General features: G+C 43.2%; 1 protein-coding gene across 4 annotated transcripts in view; it reads right to left on the minus strand.

The window, feature by feature from the left end:
* Positions 1-24,305, minus strand: part of LOC122815190 (transcriptional enhancer factor TEF-3-like) — a 2,337,692-nt gene that overhangs the window by 1,590,150 nt on the left and 723,237 nt on the right. For all 4 annotated transcript variants that reach the window (XM_044087472.1, XM_044087473.1, XM_044087474.1 and 1 more), the window contains exon 7: positions 15,752-15,886. In XM_044087472.1, coding sequence (XP_043943407.1) covers positions 15,752-15,886 — 135 coding nt within the window. The remainder of the gene's footprint in view (positions 1-15,751; positions 15,887-24,305) is intronic.

Raw genomic sequence — 24,305 nt, forward strand, 5'->3', positions numbered from 1 at the left:
ATAGAGTTAGTCAGAGCCAAAATGGAGAACACCTGATCTTGTTAGCGACAAACAAGAAATGGAGAACTGTCCTAGGGCATGATGGGATAGGGATACAGCCACGAGCCAGTTAAAGACCTCGAACTTTTGTACATGGCAGAGTCAGAACCAAACTAGTGAAGATTGAAGGCGAAATAGGACAACATCACATTGAGTGGATAAAAATGTAAAAACAAAAATATTTACATAGTATCAAATAGAACAAGACTTTAAACACTTGAATACAGACAAATGTATGGTTGAATTTATATATGTGGAGGAACATAATATTAGTTAGGAAATTAAGCAGGGAGAATCCCTTAGGCAAAGTAGTGCATAGTTAGTAATACCTCTGTGGTGAGAGTGCAGCTAGGAATGTAACTACTTATAGAGAAGTAGTGTTGTTAAAAGGGATATGTTAACAGAGTTAGTACGGACAGCCAAATTGTATAAGTACTGCTAAGTTAATAATTAACCTGGAGTGTTACATGGTCAAAGCCAGGATCCCCTTCCATGTGAAAGACAGGGCGCCCACCTTCCCAACCAGAGGACCTGGGACTCTGGTACAAAAAAGAGGAAGTTGTCTGTTCAGAGGGGAGTCAACAAGATCGACTAGAGGAGTACCCCACTGATGGACCAAGTCCAGAAACACATCCTTGTGAAACATCCATTCATGGGATTGAGTCATGGACCTGCTTAGTGTGTCCACCACAAAATTTTGAGTGGATGAAATGTAAACTGCTTGAAGAGTCAACTTGTACTGACCTTCCAAGTACCATGCCACCAGAACCAATCTGCAGATAAGATATTACTTTGCCCCCCCACCAGCTTGTTTACATACCAGAGAACTGTGGTGTTGTCCATAAACACTTTCAGAGGTCCTGGACGAAACATGGCATGGAAAGTCTGTAGAGCTAGTATGAGGGCCCTCAGTTCCTTGATTCTAATATGCTCCTTCCTTTGAGAAGGAGACCAGAGATGCTGCACCTTTTTTGATGTAATGGTTGCCCCCAACCTGTGTCTGAGGCATCTGTGAACAACTCTTGAGCTGGTTGAGACTGATGAAAAGGAAGACCTGAATTCAGAGAAAATTGCCGAATCCACCAAATAATCTCTGATTTCAGGCATGGGAGAAGAGGAAGTACAAACTCGAGAGGATGAGCATGCTGCATGCAAAATGATTTTAGGTACCACTGAAACCTCCTCATGTGAAGTTTTGCCAGTGGCACCATAGGTTTTGTGGAGGCCATAAATCCCAATAGTCTTAGAAACTCTCTTGCATTTAGAGACGTAAGAGACAGAAGACTAAGGAAGGAGAAAGTGATAGCCTGTACTCTAGGAAAATGTGATCCTGAGAAGGGGAAAGGAAGGATTTTTTGAAATTTACTGTGAACCCCAACCTTTACAGGAGAGAGATGTCAAACTTCAGATTTTGAAGTAACTGTTCTGGAAGAGGAGACAGAAAAAGTAGATTATCCAGATATGAATATGCCTGAATACCTCTGACCCTGCAATAAGCAATCACAGGGGCCAAACACTTTGTGAATACCCTTAGGGCAGTGGATAGACCAAAGGGCAAGGCAGAGAACTGAAAGTGCACGGAAGCCACGCAGAAACGTAACAAATTCCTGTAAAGAGGATGAATAGGCATGTGAAGATAAGCACCATTGATGTCAGGAGAGGCCATGTCGTCCTGAGGAGGAATTATAGGAAACAAACTCTGTAAAGACAGCATGCAGAAAGTAGGAGCCTTTAGAAAAGTGTTTAAATGGGAAAGGTCCAGAATGGGTGTCCAAGGACTTTCCTTTCTGGGCACAAGAAACATTCTTGAGTAAAACTCCCTTCCCCTTTGGTCCAGAAGAGCATGTTAAATTGTTCCTTGACTAAGTAAATCCTTTAAAACCTGTGGAAACAAATCAAACTTGTTTGGAGGAGGTTGAGGTATGCCCCTGAAAAGAGGAAGATTTTTCTAAGTCATGACTATCCATGTTGGACAACAGAGAGATCCGAGGAATCCTGAGTTATACTTGCCCAAGTTGGAAGAGACAGGGATAGATGAAGACAAAGAGGAGTAATATTTGGAAGTGGTTGGTAGATACAAACTACCTAGTTTATCTGGAAAAAGCTGTTTAGGAGTAGAAACTGAAAGAGAAGTTTTAGTCTGAGAAAGTCATCTTAGATCTGGAAGAAGATGAAAAAGAGGAAGGACTGGTCTGTCTCATAACAAAAGAGGATTTAGAAGGAAAATTTCTGTGAAATTTAGGGACAGGTGACACAAAAATGTATTTCAAGTCCTGAAGTTCCTTTCCCTTTACTTATAATGTCTTAAATAAGTTTGCAGCTGTAGTACCAAAAACAGCACTGTTATTCAGAGAAGCATCCATCAGTTTTGCTTTGATGTCATCTGGCAGTGGCTGAAGCCTCAATCAAGAATACCTTCTAAGGACAGAACCAGAAGCAGCTGCTCTAGGTTATGCTTCTGCTGCATCATAGCTGCATTTGATAGAGTGACGAGTCAACTGAGAAGAAGGTCCTAAAAGGGACATAACCTGATTTTTAATATCAGAATCTGGAAGCTCTGAAAGAGCTTGAGAGGTCAAGAAGATCCTAAAAGGGACATAACCTGATTTTTAATATCAGAATCTGGAAGCTCTGAAAGAGCTTGAGAGGTCTGAGAAAGAAGAGCCAAAGAATATCTGGACATGTGTATCTGACAGTTAACGGCACAAAAAGCTAAAGTTTCAGAAGTATAAACTTTCTTCCCAAGTCTTGAAGGAAGAAGCTTAGAGGATGGTAATAACCTGGAAGATTTGTCTGAAGTACTGGATACCACAGCAGGATCAGTTGAAGGGAAGCTGTAAAGGAATCAACAGTCATTGGGCACCTTATAAAATCTATCAGGCCTTTTAGGTGCAGGAGCCTGTGAATCAGGGGCCTTAGAAGCAGAAGAGAAAGCATCCAAAAATGCTGGTAATACAGGTGCCACAGCAGAAGGAGAAGGAGATTCCATTTGTAAGAAGTCATAATATCTTTTTTGCACCTCAGAGACCTGAGAGCAGTCCCATTTAAATAATTCTATCATCTTGTTAATAGTTTCCTCAAAAGATTTTTTCCACTGGAGAATATGCACCATTGGATTTTTCTTCGGGGAAAGCATATTCTAAAGGAGATGTCATTTGAGTTGTACATTCCATGGAATTTTCATCAGATGAAGACTCATCCTTTGAAAACTCCTGTTCTCTAACCCTCCTAACAGGAGAGGAAGTAAAGGAGGGAGCAGAAACAGCAGAATGAGGCTTAAGAGTGATTAAAGTCTTAATCAATCCCTTTGAAAAAGTATCCCAATCTGACTGAGGTGACTTGGGGGCCGGAAGATGCTTAGCTTTTTGTTTTTTTTTGTTTTTTTAACATGCACCTCTGCTTGATGGCAAGTGGAAGGACCTGATGTAGGTTTGCATTCAATGACTGACACTGGGACCTTTTCCCTAACAAAAATCTGAGGAATGTCTCTGGACCTTCCAGCACTACAAGTCGTGGTTCACCTTAACCGTCCAATACAGATGCATGCACTGCCTCTGAGGACATGCCTAGGTCAGATTTTTTAATGGCCTCTGAAGTGCTACCCAGTGCAGAACCAGACCCAATCTCCGAAAGTACCTCTGGGTCTTCACTAACCTCAAGGGATATGTCAGCAGAAAGAGGCTCAGCAGAAGAGGATTCAGGCCTAGGGTTTCTGACCTTCCTCTTCAAAGTCGGCTTGGCCAAAGGATCCACAGAACCATCCATAACATCCTTAGCTAGTCTTTTCAATCATTGGTTCTCTAAATAAAGACTCAAAGATGAAAGACAGCTTTGCAAGGTCTTTGGGACAAAGGTCTGACAAATAGCACAGGAACGGTGGTTATGACTTCGGCCTAGACAAAAAAGACAAAGATCGTGACTGTCCTTATGTAGAATTTACCTTTAACACCTACACTTGCCCTTCCTGGATGACATGAGCTAAATAAAAGAAGCACTAAAAAATGGGGCATTTATTTCAAAGGTGGAAGCAGCAAATGGAAACAGGCTGCAAACCGACGTTCGAGTCAAGAATTCTATATGGTGGCAGAGAAGTTCTGAGGATTGTACATGCGGACGTCCTTTTTACGGCTGATAAACAACAAGCCACATATGCGATGTCACACGTACTTGCAGTCGTCAAAAGATGTATGCTGGATGGCCGTCAGGTCACTTAGGTTGGAGGATCTCCCACATGTTAAGAATACTGCAGCATTAGAATAGAAGGACGTCAGGTAGATCATCTCAATCATCTTGTCAGCTACGGGAACCACCCAATAAGTAGATGGGCCAGAAGCAAAAGCTTCAAGGAAAAAGTGATTCCTTTGGAGAAGGCACTTGGGTGGACCAACCCCATTCTCTTGAAGAAGTTCAAGAATCTCTCAGAATGAGATGTCCTCATGGGGGGATCTGGGAGAACCTTCTCCCTCATCAAGATCATTGTCAGTGGGTGGGGATTCCTCAGGGGAATCCAAGTGTCTCCCCTTACACTTGTTTCCTACTAACCTTCTCTGTGGGCAGTTCAGGGGAGGACTCAGAAACAAATATTGTCTCCCTTAGGAGGACAGACTTGAGGGTCCCTGGAACTGGCTATCTTGACATGGCCAGGAGAGCAAGCTACAGATCCTGGGAAATCCTATGGGGCAGAGTTTGATCTGGCTCTGAAAAGAAAGCCCCCTCTCTCTCTCACTCGCTCTCTCTCTAGGTTGAGAGAATATTCTCCCAAAAGCATTGAACACCAACTTTGACATGGATCTAGGAAGCATCGCAGTTAGAGCCGAAACTATCAACAGTGGCTTGTCCCTAGAAACTATATGGCCAGGATCTGAGGCTGTCGCCAGAGCCAAACTGTCAAGTGCCAATGCCCCTAAAAGATGGAAAGGAACAAATTACCTCAGAGTCAGTGCTGAGAATTCCAGTCCATGACTGTTGGAGCTGACTTTTTCAGAGAACTCATCAGAGTCAAGGAAGTATGAAGTGTCAGCTCTGATGCAGATCTCCCTGGGCAAGAGACAGATCCAGGGATTCTGATCAAGGAGGTTAGATCAGAGAAGGAGCCAATATCGAGTGAGGGGAAGAAATGGTTCTTCTGGTTCCAACAGTACTCTGAGCCGGGAGTACTCCCAACAAGATTTGGGTCCAAACAAAATGCCTCATCATCCTATCTCTGCTTCAGTGAGGCTCTGGGAGAACTAAGCTGACCTCAAAGAAGGAGAGGAAGTAGAAGGAGGAGTTCTCAAAGAATTAGGCGGTCTATCTTGCAGGATTGGAGACTGGAACCTTGGGGAAACAGGATCCCAGGAAAACCTGGGTAAAGCTATGAATCTGATAATTACTGGTTCTGAAGGTCTGGAGATCTTAGATGGTGGAACAGATGAGGGTGTCAGATCCTGAGATCTCTTTTTCGTTGATTTTGATTTTTCTTTGTCTTTGTCTTTCTCCTTTCCTCTCTCTCTCTTTTTCTTTAGATTTAACATACTTTTTTGGGACAAAGAACTGAAAGGGCAAGAATCAGCCACAAACTTCCTCGATCCTGAAGAGGGCTTCCTTCCTACATTGGGTTGTAGGAGAAACCATTTAATATCAATTTGTTTCTTCTCTCTACAATAGCTCATTGATATAAAGCCTCTCAGATGGAGCAAGCAACGTTGAGATGAGAAGGCACTTGGCAGTAACAACATTTTTCCAAATTAGGTAGCTTATGTGAACAAGTTGTACACTTTTTAAAACTGTGGGGACTCATCAGCCATCCTGTCAAACCAATACGAGAAGGAAAGGAAGAAAAGAAGAGAAGATAGTCTTAAAAGGCAAAACGTCTATAGTATTAAATATGACAGAATCTACATTCTAAACACTATTTTTTTAAAATCTATATAAGAACTAGAATGAGATAAAAAGGGGAAGACACTACAGCATAAACACTAGAAGGAAGAGACCAAAAAGTTAAAGTATGTATCTAAGTAATTTCGCTTTTTTAAACCAAAAACCACTCCTGAGCACCAAGACCTGTCAAGCAGAGATGGCAGCAAATGAGATCCGAGGTAGCTTGTTCCTTACACAAAGGATTATGGGTGGGGGAAGGAGCCTGAGCCTCAGATCCAAAAGAAAGAAATGGTCAAAGTGGGATCTGAGCTCAGATCTGAGACTGATATGTAGAATACTAACAACTTCTTCTTCTTTCGGCTTTTCCCAGTTAGGGGTCGCCACAGCGGATCACCTTGTCTGTTCATGACTGGTAGTGGGGTTTTACAGTATCGAGTTGCCAGCCCGGCACCCAACCTTCCACAGAAGGCACACACACGCACACACTCACACCTAGGGCCAATTTTAGAGTGTCCAATCCACCTGCAGCATGTCTTTGGGATGTGGGAGGAAACCAGAGCACCCGGAGGAAACCCACGTGACCACAGGGAGGACATGCAGACTCCGCACAGAAGGCACCCCAGCCGAGGATTGAACCAGAGAACCTCTTGCTGTGAGGTGGCAATGCTAACCACTGTACCACCGTGGCCGGCCAATACTAACAACAAACATACTAAAGTAGCCCACTGGCAATACAAAGAATTTCATAAGCCTCAGCACCCTTACTGATCAGTTCCCCAAAGTCATGTCAGCACAAGCAGCACACTACATCACATTGCCTAAGATAGTTAAAGACTGAATACAGCCATGTGGAGATTCTAACAGATGGCATGGTGCCACAAACTGTATTTTTGTCTTACTAAATATATCTAGATGAACAGGCATAAATAAACTGCAAAAGTGGTTCTAAAAACTTCCATGTAATTTCTACTGCAGATGGGCTGAGAAAGGTAAGCATGACACATCCTGGAAGTCTACTGACCTAATAAACTGACAAATGAGCTAGCTATGTAAAGCCTTCAGACCAGAAATAATACTGAAATCTACATGATTTCTGACATCTGGGTGTGTCTTATGCTGGGATATACCTGGTGTGGTCTGGTTGTGAAGTTGTAGCACATGTGACCTTCAAAGCCAGCAGTTCATACAAGAATATTATATATTGTTATCATACAATGGTTTATGTTTATTTTTACCTCACTCTCTCTATTTATTTATTTATTTAAAATTTGGTACTGAAAATCTAAGCATTTACAAGAAAAACAGACAAAAGAAATAATTAACTGTAAAATTCAGTAGCATGATTAGATAAATAAGAAAAATAAACAAAGAGTAACAAAAATGTATAATACATCAAACTTTGGAACTGAAAGCTGGAGTAAAACCTTTTATTAATCTCACAGTACAGCCTCACAATCAATCAATCAATCAATCTCAGGGTTCTCTGAAACAGCAATGCTCTCTTGTATGCCTGTATCAACAATGGTAGCCAATTCCAAAGGAGAGGAACAAGACAGGAAAAAGTCATCCTGCCTGAGTTTTCAAGACAAGCCTCCAGAATTGCTAGTAACCCAGCATCAAATGACTAGAGTAGTCTTATTGGACAATAGGGTTTCAAAAGTTCCTTTAGATAGGCAGGACCCAGACTGTGTAGAGCACAGAAGGTGAGCACCAAGACTTTACACAGTCAGCAAACCATGACAGGCAACCAGAGCAGATCATACAGAATAGGTGTAATGGGGATATCCTCAAAACATTGACACCTGCTTAGCTGCTAAGTTCTGAATCTGTTATAGTTGTGACAAATCGGCACATGCATACTGGTATGTCAGCCGATTTAGTTTTGACCATTTGAGATCAATGTAGTACATGCCGATGTAGTTGGTCGGTGATCTAGCACACATAAATATATACACACACACACACACACACACACACACATATATATATAAACACACACACACACGGGTATAGATCTAGGGCACTACAGTAGGTCGACACCATTTGGTCAACACAGACAGGGGGTCAACAGACAGGGGGTCAACAATACCCGAGTCAGGGGAATGTTTCAATTCCTCAGGGAGTTAGTGTATGTATAATTAGCAGAGGGTGGGATGCAGCGGGGGAGGGGCTTGTGCCTCCTGCAAAAACACTTGCCATTGGTTTAGTCTACTGTGGAGTAATTCCCAGAACATGCAAAGAATGCATCACTCACACTGTTCGACGTTTTGATGCCAAACTACTGTGTGTGTCATGGTACTGGATGTTTGATCCAATGCCCTACACCTATTTATATTTTATATATATATATATATATATATATATATATATATATATATATATATACATGTACATATTATCACACATACACACAGATATATATATATATATATATATATATATATACATACATACACACACACACACACATATACATATATATATATACATATATATATATACATATTCGAGTGTATACACTGCTGCAGTCATTACACTTGGGTTATCCTGCCGCCAGGCGGTTCCCCAGTCGGCCTGAGTTCCAAAGTCTTGGTCTGGCGTCGGTTGCTGTCACCTCCTCCCTGACGTCAGTGCGACAGGGTATATAAGATGCAGCCGACGCCATTTTCTTCAGTTTTTCTTGCCCCAGATGTCAGGTGCCTCCAAATAGGTAGACAATTCCAATTGCTAATAAAACATACAGAAGAAAAGCAAAAAACAACTTACAGCTACCAGCAAATACTCCCCATAGGTAGTAAGGGTAGAAGACATGGGTACTTACCAGCCAGTAAGAGGGGAAGGAGGGAGGGTAACCTGGACTGCAGCAGTGTATACACTCGAACATCTACATTTATGGTAGGTACAAAACTGTACTATGTTCATCGTGTTACACTGCTGCAGTCATTACACTTGGGTAGAATCCCAAAGCTGAGGTAGGATGGCTGGTTCTATAAGGCATTAGGGGTGGCTATAAGGCCCTGCAGTACTGCAGTGGCGAAGCCAGCTCTGGATTTAGAGTATAGAGGCAGATGGTAATGCTTGGTGAAGGTATGTACAGAACTCCAAGTTGCTGCTTCCAAAATATCCTTGGTAAGTATTCCCCTGAGGTAGGCAGTTGATGTGGCTGTTGCCCTGGTGGAGTGAGATCTAATGCTGCTAGGTACAGGTTTTTCATGGTATGTGTAGCAGAAACATATACAATGTCCTATCCATTTTGAAATAGTCTGTTTTGAAATGTTTTTTCCCTGTGCTCCTGCAGCATATGCTACCAATAATTGCTCAGATTTTCTGAAAGCTTTGGTTTTTGTCCAAGTAGAAGCGTAACTGCTTGTGAATGTCCAAAGAGTGCAGTAGTCTCTCCCCTTTATTCTGTGGTTTAGGATAAAAAGTTGGCAAATGAATAGTTTGGTTTAGGGCCACACTGGATACCACCTTTGGCATAAACGTAGGGTTAGTTCTTAAAGACACCCTGTCCTGGTGGAAAATGAAGAAAGGTTCCACTGCCATTAGCGCCTGTAATTCTGAAACTCTTCTTGCTGATGTTATTGCTAGGAGCAGAGCAGTTTTCCAAGAGATATATTTTAATTCTGCTGTGTTAGCTGGCTCAAAAGGAGGTAAAGTTAGTTTTTCCAAAACAAAGTTGAGGTCCCAAGTTGGAGTAGGTGCTCTACGGGGCGGTCTTATGTTTTTAGCCCCTCTGAGGTACTGTTTTAACAGAGGATTAGAGAAAATTGGTGGATCCATGTTGTATTGAGCAGAGATGGCAGAGGCGTGGATCTTGATGGATGAGAAGGAGAGGCCTTTGCCCAGCATGTCAGATAAGTATTGTAGTATCTGAGGAATGTTTGGGACAAGAGGGTCAAGGTTATGAGGTGGTTCCAGGCACAGAATCTCTTCCATTTATCCGAATAGGCTTTCCTGGTACTTGGCCTTCTGGCCTCCAGAATGACATCCATAACAGCTTTGGAGAGAGGCATTGCTTGCTTGACTAAGGAATCTTCCATGCAGCTAGGTTTAAGGTCTTTAGCTGGCTGTGTAGTATTTGATTGTTGTGCTGAGTCAGCAGATGTGGGATTTGAGGCAAAATCCAGGGTGGTTCTTGTGCTAAGCTCCGTAAGATTGGGTACCAGTGCTGGCATGGCCAGTCTGGTGCAATCAGGATCATCTTTGGCTCTTCTTGCCTGGCTTTTATGAGTACCTTTGGCAGGAGAGGTAGTGGTGGGAAAGCGTATACTTGTAGGTTATCCCAGCTGAATGAGAGGGCATCCACTTTCCATGCTTGTGGATGGTAACTCCTTGTGCAGAATATTTGTAGCTGGCAGTTTATTGGGGATGCAAACAGATCTATGTCCGGGGTCCACCATTTCTGTGTTATCATTCTGAATATTTGTGGATTTAATTCCCATTCGTGGGGATCCATGATGTTTCTGCTTAAGTCGTCTGCCAGTGTGTTTTTCTCTCCTGGCAGGAATTGTGCTTGCAGATGAACTTGAAGGTTTATAGCTGTGTTCCACAAGGTCGTGGCTTGTCTGCATAGGGGGTAGGAGTGAGTGCCCCCTTGCTTGTTTATGTGCCACATAACTGTGGTGTTGTCTGTCTTTATCAGTAGTTGTCCTGGATGCAGCAGGTCCTTGAAAGCTATAAGGGCATTTTGTACAGCTAGCATCTCTTTTTGATTGATGTGAAGATGCCTTTGTTCTGCGGGCCACGTGCCCTGAATACATTTGTGTGCCCCCCAGGCGTAATCCGATGCATCTGTTGTCAGTGTTTGCCTGGCTGTGGGTTGTGTAAAAGGCTGTCCCTTGTTGAGGTAACAAGCTTCAGCCCACCATTGAAACTCCTGTTGAAGGCATGGGATTAGTGGTATAACTGTTTCCAAACTTTGACAGTGTTGAGACCATACCTTCTTTAGGTACCATTGTAGTTTCCTCATATGCAGTTTGGCATATGGAATTAGTAGTATGCAGGATGCCATGTAACCCAAGGCCTGCAGAATTTTTCTTGCAGGGAGTTGGGTCTTTGTTGCCATCAATTGAAAGTATTGAGTCAGTTGTCTTTGCTTGTCTGGCGTGAGATAAGCCATCTGGGCCGTTGTGTTCAAGCTGGCACCCAGGAATATAATCGCTTGTGAGGGCACTAGTTTTGATTTCTTTTCGTTTACTGTGTACCCCAGGCAACTTAGTAACTTTTTTACAAATGCCAGATGCTTTAGAAGAATGTCCTTGCTCTCTGCTTGAATCAGGCAGTCGTCCAGGTACGGATAAATTTGAATTCCTTTCTGTCTGCAAAATGCAATTACTGGTGCCAGGCACTTTGTGAAGACCCTGGGCACAGTAGATAAGCCAAAGTGCAGTGCAGAGAATTGGTAGTGCATTGAACCAGCTATGAATCTGAGGTATCTTCTGCAGTTTTGTCTGATGGGGACATGCAGGTATGCCTCTTTGAGGTCCAAAGTCACGAGCCAAGCTTTCTTGCCCAGCATGGGAAGAAGCTGCTGTAATGTCAACATTTTGAATTTCGGAACATCCAGGTAAGTGTTTAGAGATGAAAGATCCAGAATGGGCCTCCAGGCTTTGTCCTTTCTGGGTACCAGAAAAAGTCTTGAGTAAAATCCTTGTCCTTGCTCCTGTGATGGTACCTTTTGAATAGCTCTCATATCCATGAGTGCTGCAATTTGTTTTTGAGCCTCTGCCCATTGATTTGGTGGCAGATTTGGCATTCCTTTTAACCTTGGCAGAGTGTGAAAGTGGAACCTGTAACCTTGAAATACAATGTTGAGAACCCATTTGTCTTTGGTGATCATTTGCCAATTGTGGTAGAAGAGTGCCAGTTTTCCTCCCAAGGGGGCTGCCAAGAGGGATTTGTTTGGCAGCTGTAGTGGGAAGTCATTGGAGCTGCTTTTTATATGTTTGGGGCCTGTCTTCTCCTTCTTTCTGGCCTGATGCCACCCATTGTTGAGGCCTATAAGGACCTTGTGCTTGACCTCTACCTCTTGGATGTCTGTATCTTACCCTTTGAGGTCTGTCTGTAATTGGAAAGGACCAATTCTTAGTTGGCCAGTTTCTGCTAAATTTAGGAGGCTGAACCTATAAGAAATCCTTCACCGTTTGCATAGATTTTGCCTTATCCTCCATTTTCTTTAAAACCTCTTCTGCCTTATTTCCAACTAACACACCCTGCTGCAAAGGTGCATCCAATAATTTTGCTTTAACATGATCTGGTAACGTATGTTCTTTTAACCAAGCATGTCTTCTACTGACAGAGCCTGTAACTGCTGCTCTGCAGGAGGACTCTAGACAATCAAAACCACATTGCAAAGTATGCTTTCCCACTTGTTCAGCTGCATGCAATAAATCCTGCATTTCTTTAAAATTAGGAGGATCTGATTCTGGAAGCATTTTTTGTTTTAACTGAGACAGTAAAAATTGTTGTTAGCATGTGAAACTGGCAATTTAAGGCTCTCATTGCTAAAGTTGAAGACGTATATACTTTCTTTCCCCATATGTCTAGTGCTCTGGAATCTCTGTCAGAGGGGACTGGATTCTTGGCTGATGAGGCCTTAACTCCTTTGGGTCCCTGAGAAATAGTTTCAGGGTCAGCTACAGGGCTTTTATACAGAAATTTATGTGAGTCAGGGACTCTGAGATAGTATCTGTCAAGTTTAACAGGGGCTGGAGGTAAGGAATCAGGATTTAAACTGGATTCAGTATACACATCATCCACAATATCTAACACTGGCGGAATAGCAAGGGGTCTGTGTTGAGGTAATAAAAGGAAGTCTCTGAGCCTTTTCTTGGATTCTGAGTAATCCTGGCCTTCCCAGTGGAAATGCTCCCTCATGGTATGTAGGGTTTCCCCAAAGGAGTAGTCCTCAGGCAGTGAGGCTGATGGAATTGATTCCTCAGCATCAGAATCCTCATAAGGGGGTAAAGAGTATCCTAAGTTTGAGGATGAATCAGAAGATATGGACACCTGGTCGGATGAGTCACAGTCTGCATCCTGTCTAGGCCTTTTATCAGGAGGGGGATGGGACCCCCTGATCAGAGTGATTAGGTCTTCGGCCATTTTGAGCATTTGTTTCTTAGGCATGGAGGCCTGTCCTGGAGAATGCTGTATTTGTTTCTTTGTTTTTAAAGGAGGCTTAGACTTAGCTGAGGGTTTAATGCTTAACTGAGTAGGTCTGAAGACACCCTCTGAAGCTGTGGGTTGCTCAGCTACTCCAGATCCCTCTGAATGATTAGTCTCGGTAGGTTGATTAACTTGTGCATCGGAAGGCCCAGCCATCTCCACGTGGGAGTCAGAGGCGGCCTGTGGTTCTACAGAAGCGGTCGTCAGGGGCTGTGAAGGCGCCTCGCTGAAAACCGGAGAACCGGCGACTGGCCTAGAAGAGGCTTCGTTGTCAGTTTTAGGCCTCGGATGCCTATCCTTGTCTTTGCGCTTTTTGTGTATTCCGGTCGTCGGAAGTTTCGACGGCATGGTATAATTGAATTTTCTACCAAAATAATTTCGGGCAAAATCAAACCGACGTTTAAACCTAGCACAAAACCGACAACCAGTGGTGTCATGGTCTGGGCCTAGGCATGGGATACAATAGGAATGGAAATCCTTATGAGGTATTTGCTTCCCACAAGAAATACAGTCGGTCTGAGGCAAGAAAAAGTTTCCCCAACGGGGTACTTAGCTTTGTGGAAGACTTCGGTTCTGGATTCGGAATGAAAATCTCAGGAGACGGCCGACCAGCACTTGCGAACTGCTTTTGCTTCAGGCACTGCGCGGCAAGAAAGACTGAAGAAAATGGCGTTGGCTGCATCTTATATACCCCTGTCACACTGAAGTCAGGGAGGAGGCGACAGCAACCGACGCCGGACCAAGACTTTGGAACTCAGGCCGACTGGGGAACCGCCTGACGGCAGGATAACCCAGGTGTAATGACTGCAGCAGTGTAATACGATGAACACACACACACACATATATATATATATATATATATATATATATATATATACACACACACACACACACATATATATATATATATAATATATATATATAATATATATATATATATATATATATATGGATATATGTCAGAAGATCAGAAGTTCAAATGACTGAAAATCAAATTATCTAAAACTGAAAATATCAAAAATATTTTTAATGCTGGGGGAAAGGCCCCTTGCACCCTTCATGTGGGGGCGACCCCCTGCTATTTATATATACCAACTCCAAGACCACACAACAGTGGAGAAAGGGTAAATTCCATTTTCAGTATTTTGAGTTTTAGATATTTTGATTTTCAGTCTTTTGAGCAGGGATCTATATATATATATATATATGTATGTATATATATATATGTATGTATATATATATATATATATATATATATATGTATGTATACAAAGAGAGAGGACCAAATGCCACTGTTTGTCATTTTCATGAGTTATTGCATTCAGTGATCATTTCCGCTGCATGATTGCTCAGAGGCATGAGGCATATTTGGACAGATGTAAGTCTTGCAATGCATTCTATATGGAAAAAACAGAATGCTATCTTCAGAAGCGAATCTGTGAACATTTACTCTCTACTACAATATTTAATAAAATATTGTACTCTTTAGGCACAATTTATTATGCAAAAAGGTAGAGAAAGTTATCAGAAGTTTTTTGGGGGGAATGTGAAAATTGATTGGAATATAGACAATTATTTTGGTAGATAGTACAGAATGATAATGTTTATCCAGGATTAACTGATCAACGTTTTGAAGAAGGCAGCAAAATTATAACTGGTTTATTATATGCTAATATCATTGGTCATATGATGTGTTTTAACAGATACATTTGGTTCACTTGGCTTTTACGTGTATTCTGATGAAGTCCATTTTATAAGTGGGATGAAAACTCTGAATAAATCATTTTTTTTCTTTTGATCCTGACTTGCCATTTTGATTTTATAACTTGGAAATCTGGCTCAGTTGTTGAACTTAGGATGCTGTCACTGATAGTAAGCTGACACTAGAAACTATGTAAATTGTTCAATGGATCCAAACTGTAAAACTAAACCTATTATTGGAGAAAGTAATGCTTAGGATGGGTACCATCTTTATATTTTTAACAAGCTTGATGCCACAGTATATTCCAGAAATGAAACATAGACCCTCCAAGTTCATCATTTGCATAATGCTATCCTGTTGGTTGGCTGTCATCACACGGAGCTTACTTACAACACATATACCATTGGATGGGCAACTAATCCAGTTTGTAAAAAAAGTGTTTTTTAATAATTCTTATTATTTTCACTTTGTATTGTCAGTGGAATTTAAATGAGTTCAAAGAGTATTACTTACATACATATATACAGAGATGCTGCTCTGGCAAATAATCCAAACCCTATTCTCTAAATTGCTGCCTGTATATCAGGGTAATGTGGTCTGCAGTTATTAAGAAGATAAAATGTGCTTTGTGCTCAGCCAGGGTCACTGATACTGTGCCAAATACTTCCTGGTTGAGAGGTTAAAGTGAACAAGTAAATAAATACACTGATATGTTAACTTTTCCTACAAATATGTGAGCAAGTAGGCCAAGATATTACAGCAAATGACCATACTACAGCACCAGCCTTAAGAAGACATAGCAAATAATGTAATATAGCAGACGAAAAACAAAATTAAGGACAAAGATTACTGCTGTGGCCAATGCATAACAATTAGGAAGAACAGAAAGAGACATGACAAATGAGCTGAACACCATCATTCCACATACTTCTATGTTGGTCTGTATGCTGGGCTTTTAAAAAATGACCTATAATTCATACATACCACTGGTGCTGCTGGATAGGCAGGCCTTGGTATACCTGGTAATGACATTTTATTCTGCAAGGCTGTAGCTGAGATTAGCTGAGCTGAGGACATAGCTGCTATACTCTGCAGTGCTTTATCCTTGGCTACCTGATCCTAAACAGAAACAAAGTGACAAACAATTCTAATGAAGCTGATCTCATCTTTACATAAAGAATCTTAGAAGTGTACATGAAATAACAAGTCTTGTACTGAAGATAAACATCAATGGAATACTCCTGTGATTTCTGTAACATACTGGTTTTAATAGTTTCTATTTACTCATGACACTATTGCAAAAGCATATTTTTAAACAGTTTAATTAGTAGAGGAACTATTGAACAGGAACCCAATGATCAACAATTTCTTCAACAACTCTTCTGCACTTGCAGTAAAATTTATTAAAACCTATTTAACTCTCTCAATTAATATCCAGAAATTAACAGTTTATCTGAGAAATGGTACAGAATGCAAATGGTCATCAAATTTCAGATATTGCTTACATATTATATGCATATATGTAATAGCAGGCCTGCATATCTGGATATTTTTCTATACCATAATATAATTGCAGTAGCAAAAACTTGGCTTAAATCATACACAAAAGATAAAGAAATACTACATCTTGGCTGCAACATTTAGTGAATACACTAGTAAAAGAGCTGGTGGTGTAGCATTTTATTTTCAAAAACTTTTTAACTTGCTCTGCACTCCACACAAATACCAGTTTTGATATTGTTGAATCATAGCAACTCTACTTAAAATTAACTCACAAAAATCAAAATGTATTGTAGCACTCTATATATACTTCTTACAGAAGACAAATTACCCTCTGAGGACATATTATCTTGGTTAACTACAAATACATCTTCTGAAACAATAATTATAGGTAACAATACTGATTGACCCAAGTGTACTCATAAAACTATTCGGCCCTTTATCACTCTATCCCTGGGATTCATGAAGCTTGCGCCAGGTGCAGGCGTAGTGTCGGCATTCTAACACCAAAGATGGCCGCCTAGCAATTCAGGTATGAGCTGTTTCCACGTGCACTACCTGCGTATGCTACGCCCGCACAACTCCCGAGCCTTGTATGCTAATTACCCCATGTGCAGCAGTGTAGCATGCAAATGAAGGTATGTAGCAATTCAGGAAGTGGTGCAGGCATAGTGTAAGCATGCAAAAATGTAAACCTTAGAAAACGGTTTACATTTTTACAAACATAAAATTGGAGCCATGACAGCTGACCAAACACAGGTAGTACATTGTTAATATATACCAATGGCTAAATATATAGCCATTGGCATAAAAAAAATGTACAAAATATAAAATGAACATTTAATATATATAGTCGCACTATCGCGACGTGGAAGCACAGGGCAGCGGTGCGCAAAGGGGATCGCAAGATATAAAAATATAGAATAAAACCGCAATGAAACACATATTATGATTTCCCCATAATAGTCAATGGCAGGCATGCTACACCATACTCATGGCGCAAGGGTTGCTAAGGGGCAGTGACAGTGTTATGCGCAGTAGCTAGGAATTAGTAGGCAATGCCATGCAAATGAGAGGAGTAATAGTGAATCGCAGATTCCCCGTTGGTGTAGGGATGCACCTCACAGCGTAGCGTTATAACACCGAGGTGTGCCCTTGAGATAAAGATGACATCAAGAGAGAGGTGTGTCGACATTGCGTAAGCACATTGGAGCATTGCTAAACCAGTCTGCTCCTAGCTAGGCAAAGCTGCAGGATAGGGGTGTGTTGAATTGGCCATAGCTATGCTTAACTGAGAGTACACAAGGTAACCGAGTATGCATGTGAACGGAGATGAAAACGCACGTAAACCTGGTAAACTGGTATGCGCAGAGTGCACTGCAGCTGAAGCAGGAAGGGTATAGGAAAGAAATAAGGAAATGCTGCAGCAGTGAAATTGGAGTACAAATGACTAATTAACACCTAGGAGCCTACAGTGGGCCATTGACAAGTGCTAACAAGGCTGCAAGCCAGCTACCTGCAGAACAGGGAAGGGAAGGGGCTGTACTGCAAAGAAAACAGCAAAGTGTCAAAGCAGAACAAAGCCGATATGCAGTATATCAGCTACAAGGCACATTTTGCCATGACTGGGTAGGGAAAGTACAAAACAAGAAAGACGGCAGGTGGATGCATGCCTGAAAATGGGAGGGGATCCAGGTCTAAAAGTGAATTAAAGGACAACAGATTAATCAAGGCATGCATGTAAATCTGCACAGTAAAGGCCCCACACTTGCAGTACTCATTACAAAACCCATAATTAAGACACGCTGCAGCTGGAATAGCTCATACACACCCACTTACATCAGCAGCATCCATAGCACAATACTATAAAGTGTGAAAGCATCTCACACACATTCGTGTATTCCCATACACTCTGCACCAGTGGCATATACAGATGGGGAACTTTTATTATGTACATGTTAGGGGCTGCCATAGCTTTGATCCACCAGCATGTGTTGGAGACTGAAGGTGGTGTGGAGGACGATGCACACGACCACCTCAGGCACCAAAGGAGGAGGAGAGTGTTCAGACCCAGGGTAACCTACCAGGGGCTACATGATCTGGAGATCGTAGAGCATTACAGGGTGGACAGGGACAGCCTACAGCAACTTGTGGAGCTGTGCCAGCCACGCCTCAGAGCCAGAACAAACTGAGGGGAACCCATCCCAGTGGATACAAAGGTATGTGTAAGCCTGAGAATACTAGCTACAGGTACCTTTCAAAGACCAACTGGGGATATCATGTGGATCTCACAGACATCAGCATCCAGGGTACTACACCAGTTGCTGGATGTCATGTTACCACATGCCAATGAGCACATATACTTCCCCCAAACACAGAAGGAGTTGGCCAGCAATATGCATCTCTTCCACCATGTGGCAGAATACCCGGAGGTACTGGGTGCAATAGACTGCACTCACATACACATCAAGTCACCACCCAGTGAGCAGGGTAGGTGCTACATAAACTGCAATGGATACCCGTCCATCAACTGTCAGGTTGTGTGCAATGCCCAGGGCATTATTATAGATGTGTGTGCTGGCAGCCCTGGAAGCTATCATGACTCCCACATCTGGCATGCCTCACAGCTGTATCGGTTATTTGCCAGGAGGGACATCCCAAATGGCCAGCAATATGCATCTCTTCCACAGTGTGGCAGAATACCCGGAGGTACTGGGTGCAATTAGACTGCACGCACATACACATCAAGTCACCACCCAGTGAGCAGGGTAGGCGCTACATAAACCGCAATGGATACCCTCCATCAACTGTTAGGTTGTGTGCAATGCCCAGGGCATTATCATGGATGTGTGTGCTGGCAGCCCTGGAAGCTATCATGACTCCCACATCTGGCATGCCTCACAGCTGTATTGGTTATTTGCCAGGAGGGACATCCCAAATGGCCACCTGGTGGGGGATGGTGGCTATGCACTGGAACCATGGATGATGACTCCCATCAGAAATGCATACACACCCATGCAGAAATGCCATAATGAGGCACACGCACAAACCTGAATCATCATAGAGCATGTGTTTGGGATGCTGAAGTCACAGTTCCGTTGCTTGGACATATCTGGTGGAGCCTTGCAGTACTCTCCAGGCACATGTGCCCACATCTTCATAGGGTGTGCCATGCTACACAATATGGTCCTGTGGAAACAGCTGCAGCAGTGACAGAATGGTGAAGGCCCTCACAGCCCACCACCACTGCCAAGGGCCCCACAGGCACAGAGGTACTCAGACCATGAACACCCTGAGCCAGCCCCAGTAGGCAGATGTAGGCATGCCCAGTACGCCCATGCCTTAGCAAAGAGGGAATGTATAGCACACGCACTGGCAGTGTAGGCACCTAGGGACTGAGACCTTTCTCCACCTGCACACACAGTAAAAATGGATGGCACACACACAAGACTACCTGTAAATTGTCATGTATAGGCAGTCTACTGTGTGCATCCAACATAGGCAGCCCTCAACTATTGCACACACAACTGCCATTGGCACAAGGTAAGTCAACACCTGAACAGTAAATTAAGCTATCAGCATATGCAGATACTGTATGTATAGATTCATAGGTAGGTACTTGGCCAACTGCCAGAGGCCATTCATAAGTCCAGCCAAAATGTGTCAGCTTCTGCCACCCCATTGATTCATTAACTGTCCCACTGTGGAGCAGAGCCAATGGCAGGATCCCTGGGGTGCATCTACTGTTCCCCATCCACTCTTCAAGGTTTCTCTTGCAGAGTGTTAGCAAAGGGCTCTGTATAATGTAGTTAGGGATATTGCTCCAAAGTATGGGGAGTGTCTGTGACAGGAAGTTGTCCCTCCAGCATCTTCCAGTTATTGCTGTGGCAAGGTTCAGCTCACTACAGTGTGTGGCTCACTGTGGCATGGATTCCCACAGGTGGAGCATATCCATCAAGCCTGAGTTCGACATGGCTGTGCTGGCCAGTGGAGATCATCTCTGGGTAAACGAGATGCAACTGAGTAAAGCAGGAGTTTATTCAGTCTGGCTGCATAGGCCATATGTTGGAGGCCAGTATTCCCCTTGGCGAGGTACATTCGTGGACCCCCCAGCTGTTGGAATGTCTTCTGAGGTACATCCCACATGGGTTATTATACCCTATGGTGGGACTGATGAGTAATGAGTAAATGGGCACTATAACCCCAGTGTGTCTAGATGGGAATCCTTTAGTAATCAGATGACCTACATAGAAGGATGACTTAACTACTGTGGAGATATGATTGTCAAAGAGGAGATCACTATCTACCTTAGTCCCCGGATACCCCATTACCTCATCTGTATTAAAGTGGCTGCCACTTATGTGTTAATATGTGGGTGCCAATTCCACAATGGAATGACCATGCAGTTAGTGGCACTTGGCTGGAGGCCATGTCGTTGGCACCCTGTGACGTTCTCCGTGAGGCCCCTTGAGGGAAGTCTGTGCCAGCTGGACTATCAATCATGACTCCCAGTTCGCAGTCATTGCCAAACATGGTCTGCTGTAGTCCACCTGTGTTTGCTTGTACCTTTGAGATGTATATGCCAAACATTAGGGCTCCCAGGACTGAGTCCTGTGGGGCACCAGTCGTGACTGGTCAAGAGTTGGATCTGGAGACCGCTAGTCGTACCATGTGGGTTCTGTATGTAAGCCCGTTGGCAACCCAACCTGTCATGTATGGGTGAATGTACAGGCTGGTGTGTTTATCAATAATACCTGAGTAGGGCATGGTGTCAAAAGCCTTGGCGAGGTCCAGGTAGTATGTGTGAACCACCTCCCCCATCATCTAATGTCTTGGTGACTGTATGTATGATGTCAAACAGGTTCAGTAGGCATGAACTGCACTCAACCAAGCTGACCTGGGTTGGGTCACGTGTTCAGAGGTTACCAATGACTTTGTTAAGGAGTGCCATGAGGATGCGAACCATACCATTGCAGATTAGGCTAGTCAGGCTTATGGGGTGGTAGTTACCATGGTCAGTTGTGATTCCACCTTGATGGAGTGGAATTACCGTTGCCACGCGCCATTGTAAGGGCATGTAGCCTGTGGAGAGGCTGAGGTAGGAATGCTTAATTAGGTGGGGGGCAGGTTGTCTTATACAGTTTGCAAGATGCAGTCTGGGTCAACATCTGCCTCCAGTGATGCTGTGTTCTGCTGTTAGAGAGGGCCATTTCCACCAGTGTGTCTCTGATGTGTGGGATACTGTACCTTTCGAGTAGTGTTGTGGGCTCTTTAGGGGGTGAAGTATGCACCGAATGTATCTGCAAGGATGTTGGTGATATCAGTAGGGTCAGCATATTTTGTGCTATATTTCACCAGCATAGTGCATATCTGTGTGTCACCATGTAGATCCTTGATATAGCCAAAGAAGGTTTTGTGGTTATCTTCTGAATCCTTGTGTATTCTCCTGCTGATGTTAGCCTTGGATGATGTCATGAGGGACCTACGTATCCTACTAATAGTGGTCACGGATGTCTGCCCTTCATGGGATTTGCTATGTGTCTGGAACACTGTCCTACTTCTGTAGTACAGCCTGTTTATTGCAGAGGTCCACCAGACCAGTGTCCTTGTCTAGAAGTAGTGAGTCTTGGTTTACCAGTGATGGCACAATCCATACATCCGTGCAGGTGCTTATAGACTGCATTTGTAAATCTGTCTGTATCTTGAGCAGTGTTTCCCCTTAGCGTGGCGGCTGTAAAACCCCCCACCCCTGTCACTAGTAGTGTAAATTTAGCTGTAGGAAAGGTATACACTGTGGTATCCATGGGTGAGGGAGATGCTTGGGTGTAGAAACAGTAATTATACAATGACCCCCATTAATATTCAAAAACGTGCAGGCTGATTGGTAGTGTGCATGTTGTAAATCTGAGTTATAGTAATGGAAAAAGGTCCGGTCGCCCAGACTTTTTCCATTACTATAACTCTTTTTTTTACAGCAACGGAGAACACAAGATCTCCGTTGCTTCACACTGTCTCGCTATGTTAAACGAGTTTAACATAGCGAGACAGCTTTAAAAAAAGCAACGGAGATTCTCTGTTGCTTTTTTTAAAGCTGTCTTGCTATGTTAAACCCATTTAACATAGCAAAACAGTTTGTAAAAAGCAATGGAGATCTTGCTTTCTCCGTTGCTTCTGCCCACAGCTCTGATGTACTGCGTGGGCATACACATGCGCAGTACATCAGAACAGCCACAGAATACTAGACAGCTGCGTAAAGACAGCAAGGAGGCATTATACAATGCCATTATTTAAGAAAAGTAATTTTTTTTTTCATAAATAATGTCACTGTATAATAGCAATAACCCACTTCTGGGTGTGGGTAATGCTGGATTTACCCACGGTTGGCTTTTTTGGCCACTCGGGATTCGCCCTCGTGACCAAACCACACCAACCGTGGGTAAATCCAGCATTACCCACACCCAGGTGTGGGTTATTGCTATAATAGTTCATGGTCAGATCTAACCAGTGACTGGTCAACCTCTGCTGTAGTGCACCTGTTGCCCATGTTGGTGATGACCACTTCTAGTAGTTTCCACTCCACGTTAGGGAGGTTACCACCTGATACAGGGCATATGAGGTGATAAATTCCAGGAATCACTGGGCCTGGAAGTGAGTACCGGAGTAAGTTTTCCAGTTAATGGTGTGGTAGTTGACTTCGGCCAATGCCAGGGTGTGCGTTAGGACTGTCATGTTCTCCACTGTCTCCAGGTAGGTGTAGTGGAGGTCCTGGGTCATGGAGGATGATCCGTAACAGGCCACAGTTTACACTGCATTTTTGGCTGATGTTAGCTGTACATGGATGATCACAGAGGTATCATGCTGCCCCACTAACCTGGACGTGTAGGTATCCCTGATGAATATGGATACAGCCCCTCCATGTCTGTCAGTCCATGTTCTGTGGCTGAAATTTGTGGTATGGGTTGTAGTCTGATAGTGCTGGTGTGCTCTCAGGAGCCTTAAGACAGATTTCCGTTACTACACAGATGTTGATGTTGTCCATCCTGAGGAGTGCTATGAGTGCATGCATGTTGTGATCACAATCCCTGGTGTTGAGTAGCATAATCCTCATTGAATCTGCTATTGTGCTCTTTACGGAGCTGGTATTCACCTTTGAGACTCTACTAAATAAGGCACCATGGGGGCGCCAAAAGCCTTGGCCAGTATTCCAAAGCCTAAGGCTGACACATAGGCCGGTATGGTATCATTGCATGCATGTTCCCCATCTGTGCTTGTTTTTGATCTCCCCTGTAGGTAATCTACTGATAAGCAATAGAAATACTTAAACTTATCCAAGTCTTCTAGTGTTCTTTATGTTCTTGCTGTACGCAACTGTTTCCTGACTACATGGTGATTTCTCACTGTATATTGTGATCTGAAGGTCTGTTTATTCACATATTATGGCTGTGATGGCCTGCACGTTAGAGGTTCACAGACAGCCTACTACTTATAGGTTCATAGGTTTATACTAGGCTATCTGCCCTAAGGCATTTATAAGCCTAGCCCAAAGTTTTGTGGCTTACGCCACCCCTTATGTTAAAAAATACTGTGCCCATTAGTTTGTTGTGCCTCTGTCCAGCAGTGACACAGTGATGATTCCCGGGGTAAACCTACGATCTCCCATCCACCGGTCAAGATTTCTCTTGAACAGAGCCAGCGAGGTGCTCTGCCTCACATGGACTGGGATTTTATTCCACAGCATAGGGAGTCTCTGGGTGACAAATCTATCCCTCCAGCATGTCCTATTTATATCCGTGCTAAGGTTTAAGTCGCTTGCTCTAGTGGATCTGGTAGATTTGGATTTTTTGAGGTGGAGCATGTCCATTAATTCCGGGTTGGACATGGCCTTGTATGTCAGGCACAGGTCACCTCTGAGCAGGCGGTATGCGACTGAATAGAGCTGGAGTTTCTTCAGTCTAGCAGCATATGACAGATTTTGGAGTCCCTTTATCCTTTTGGTGAGGAACTTTTGGGGTCTCTCCAGTTGCTGCAGATGTCGGGT

Source organism: Protopterus annectens, chromosome 11.part0 (genome assembly GCF_019279795.1).
Source record: "Protopterus annectens isolate FY-2018-M chromosome 11.part0, PAN1.0, whole genome shotgun sequence".
Taxonomy (NCBI): domain Eukaryota; kingdom Metazoa; phylum Chordata; order Ceratodontiformes; family Protopteridae; genus Protopterus; species Protopterus annectens.